General features: G+C 36.3%; 1 protein-coding gene across 1 annotated transcript in view; it reads left to right on the top strand.

The window, feature by feature from the left end:
• LOC104467434 (integrin alpha-V-like) overlaps positions 1–2,263 on the top strand; it is a 42,729-nt gene extending 40,466 nt beyond the window's left edge. The window contains 4 exon segments of the mRNA XM_010081208.1: positions 1–54; positions 149–256; positions 1,293–1,415; positions 1,804–2,263. The exon segment at positions 1–54 is cut by the window's left edge and continues 3 nt beyond it. Of these exon segments, the coding sequence (XP_010079510.1) occupies positions 1–54; positions 149–256; positions 1,293–1,415; positions 1,804–1,899 (381 nt within the window). The 3' untranslated portion in view covers positions 1,900–2,263.
• Positions 2,264–3,642: the final 1,379 nt, after the last annotated feature.

The following is a 3,642-nucleotide window of genomic DNA, read 5'->3' as shown; positions in this document are numbered from 1 at the left end:
AAGAGTGCAATATTGTATTTAAAATCACGCCTTTGGACCCAGACTTTCATGAATGTGAGTGACTGTGAATGTTCTATCCCTGCTCCTGAGACATAAGAAGTGATTTTCGTATCCACATGCAATACTGATTTTGTTTTTTCTTACACAGAAAGAAAATCAGAATCACTCCTATTCTCTCAAATCATCTGCTTCTTTCAGTGTTATAGAGTTCCCTTATAAGAACCTTTCCTTTGAAGACATCCACAATTCTACAGTAGTAAGTCATTTACATCCAGCTTGAGTTACTACACATAATTACTTTAAAATTAATACAAAAACACTGACTGTTGAGTAGCTTTTTTGTGGCTTGGTATAATTGTAATTTTATCAAATATTTGATTCATATATTAATTTCAGTTCTATACATACAATTGAGGGTAAATTTTTTTGTCCTAAAAGTAGAGTTAACAATATTTGTAGCTTTAAGGACGTAACTGAAAATGAAAAAAAATTATTAACAGTACCCATGTTCTTGTTAATGCCGTTGTTGTTAGAGAAATATTTTACTTGAAATTTGTCTTCTACTGTAGTAGCACTTAGAGCTTGAATAATGGACCTTTATTATATTATATGAAGTACTATGTGAATGTGGAACAAAAAGACCATCTGTGCCCTAGAGGGTTTCAGAGAGAAAGGAGACTGGGTGCAAACAGAAAGGAAGATACAGGCCATTTATTTGGGCTGACAAATGAAAAGGGTTTGGTAGGCATTGCAGCATAAAAGATCTTAAGGAAGGGGTTGAAAAGGACTGTAATTGATGTATTTTTTTAATATGGTTTCTAATGCCTATTATTAACTGGTTTTTGTCTCCTAAGCCTTGTGGAGTTGCTTTTTTGTTTCAAGGAATACTGCCCTTTAAGAAAAAAAGGAAAAGGCCTGAATTATTTTTCTTTAATTCCCAAATATTTCCAGATTCCTACCTTTCTACTGAAAATCATCAAGCATTACAGAATACATTTACCATACTATTACTGATAGCAAAAAAACTAAAATCAAACAAAAAAACCCAAAACCAAAATTCCCAAACCCCTTTTATTATTTAATTTGAAAACCCTATTCAAGTTGGGTCAGTGAAGCCTTTATGTTGTTATTAATGTATAGCCGTTTACTCACATGGGAGAGAAAAAGTAATTCATGCTGGATTAAGATTATTTTATACACTATAGAACAAAGATATGCAAGACTTAAACTGCGTGAATGAACCTGGCATGTCACTGCTGAGGAAAGTGTGATTTATTGTGTTTTTCTATTAGGTTACTACAAATATTACATGGGGCATTCAACCACAGCCTATGCCTGTGCCAGTGTGGGTTATAATTTTGGCTGTCCTAGCAGGATTATTGCTCTTGGCTGTTCTAGTGTTTGTTATGTACAGGGTAAGTACTGAATTTGGGTTGTTTTATACATTGTTTTATTTTCCCTACTTTTGATGTATTACTTCAAGTAGTACCACCATCTTGTAGAAAGACCTTGGTCCCCTAATCATCTGAATGAAATTAAGTTTATGGATAACTATAAAAACTTCTCAGCTTTGTCAGGAAGAAGCTGAATAAAAGAGGATGTCTGTGATTGTGCTGAATTCCTCAGTGTAATATTTCAGCTGATATTTATTGGCTTTGGAGGTCAAAAATAAGGAAAAAGAGAGTAAGAGGGGAAAAAATCAAGTAACTAATCAGTTAAGATCTGATCAAGAAGGAAAGAGAGAGGATATGTATACGTTTTGAAGATCACAATGCATGTTCTTTATTGTTCTCTGAATCACAGATGGGCTTTTTCAAACGTGTGAGACCACCTCAGGAAGAACAAGAAAGAGAACAGCTGCAGCCACATGAGAATGGGGAAGGAACATCAGAAGCATAAGCAGAGTTTTATCTGCAAGACATTCTGAAATTTAAAAATGCCTACATCTTGGTTATGAATATTGGTCTCCCCCTTAAGGAAAATACACTCATGACTGCAAAGCTGCAGGTCTCAGAAGGTATCATAATGTGCAAAATAAGAAAAATATACTTAAATCCTCCTTTTTGTATTAAGTATGTTCATACATGTGACTAACACATCTGCACTGATTTGTGTGTGAAAAATTACGTAATATGTAGTGCTATGATTTTGCTTGTTGGGATGTAGGAGACATCATAATTTTTGATTCATGGACCAACTTTACATGAATTGCTACACAGATTCTGTGTTTGCTCTTGAAGCCAACAGCTTCCATAGATGCTTGCTGGATTACTCATTTAGTTTTGACTGATTTTTGTTGGAGTACACTACATTTAATTTCCTAGCTGTTGAAAGCTAGTTGCCCCCCAAAAATGAATATAGCTTGTTTACAAAACTGAATAATACCCTTTGACCCATTAACTGCTAATGATTTTCCTCTAGCTCAAAAAATATGAGATTATTCAGCAGAATCATTCACATCTGCATGCCTGTTCCCCTTCCTGCTGTCATCTGTTTTGTGGTTTCCCCCTACACTTTACAAATACTGTTCTCCAGGTCCTAAGTCTCTTACTGTAGGGACTGAGCCTACAGAAACCGAAGTGAGCGGTAGGAAGCTGGGGATGATGTACTTTATACAGGACGTACTAAAAAGATTCAGGGCAAGATCCAAAGACTCTGCTGTCCATTTCCACAGAGCAGGATCCAGGTGTTCCACACAATTCTTGGCAGCATGGATCGATTCAGGTACTCCCAGGGACAAGATGTTGGACTGTGGCTGCAAACAGATGTGTCTGATGAGAAAACTCACAGCCTTTATGTTCACAAGTCAAACCTCCACAGGGTTTGAAGTTAAGTCTGTATATTACTCAGGTTGAATTTCAGTTTCTGGCAAAACAATGGAGGGAATACTTTGTGACGGGTTACCTGATGCACTGTAAAGAAGCTGTTGTTAATTCTCGCATTCTGTGATTGACCACACACAAGTGCAGGATGGAGTAATGCAGGGACTGTTTACACTATCTTCCAGCCAAATGTATCTAGGTTACATCAGAACTTTAGCCACACTCACGCCTGCCTTGCCACCTGCCCTGAGAGAACAGTGAGCTTGTCAAATGAAGCAGAGTAAAGTTGGCAATGTGAAAGGGTTTGAAATAAGAAGGCTGATTTGGCTTGCTTCATTTAATTCATTCATTGTATGTTTTGTTGCACAGAAGACGTGTCATTACACAAGACATTTCATTATGTTCAATACATTTCATTACCAGAAAAGACACTAAATATTTTGTTTCATTGTTTTTTAAGCATATCAAAAGCTCGGTGGTTTAAAGCCACGGGTTTACATCATTCTTAGCTTATTTCCCTCAGCAGTGGTGTGGTAAAATGAAGCTTCTTATACTTTCAAAAGAACACAAAAACATTGTCTCTATGCATTTCAGTAGACATGTAATGGCAAATTAGGAAATTGCTTGGCTTGCAACCACATGTAGTTGTGTTGCACAAATCTTAGAGTGGGCATACTTATACTACACAGTTGCCTTGTATGTGATTTGTGTATTCCCTGTTCCAAAAAGGGAATAAATTATGTTATAAACTCCCTGTGTGCAGCCACGTACAGAAAGAAAGACTTCACTGTAATTATACCAGTGAGATTTCTATATAGAC

This window comes from Pterocles gutturalis, unplaced genomic scaffold, assembly GCF_000699245.1.
Source record: "Pterocles gutturalis isolate BGI_N339 unplaced genomic scaffold, ASM69924v1 scaffold13014, whole genome shotgun sequence".
Lineage (NCBI taxonomy): Eukaryota > Metazoa > Chordata > Aves > Pterocliformes > Pteroclidae > Pterocles > Pterocles gutturalis.
This window is presented reverse-complemented; position numbering and strand designations above follow the sequence as displayed.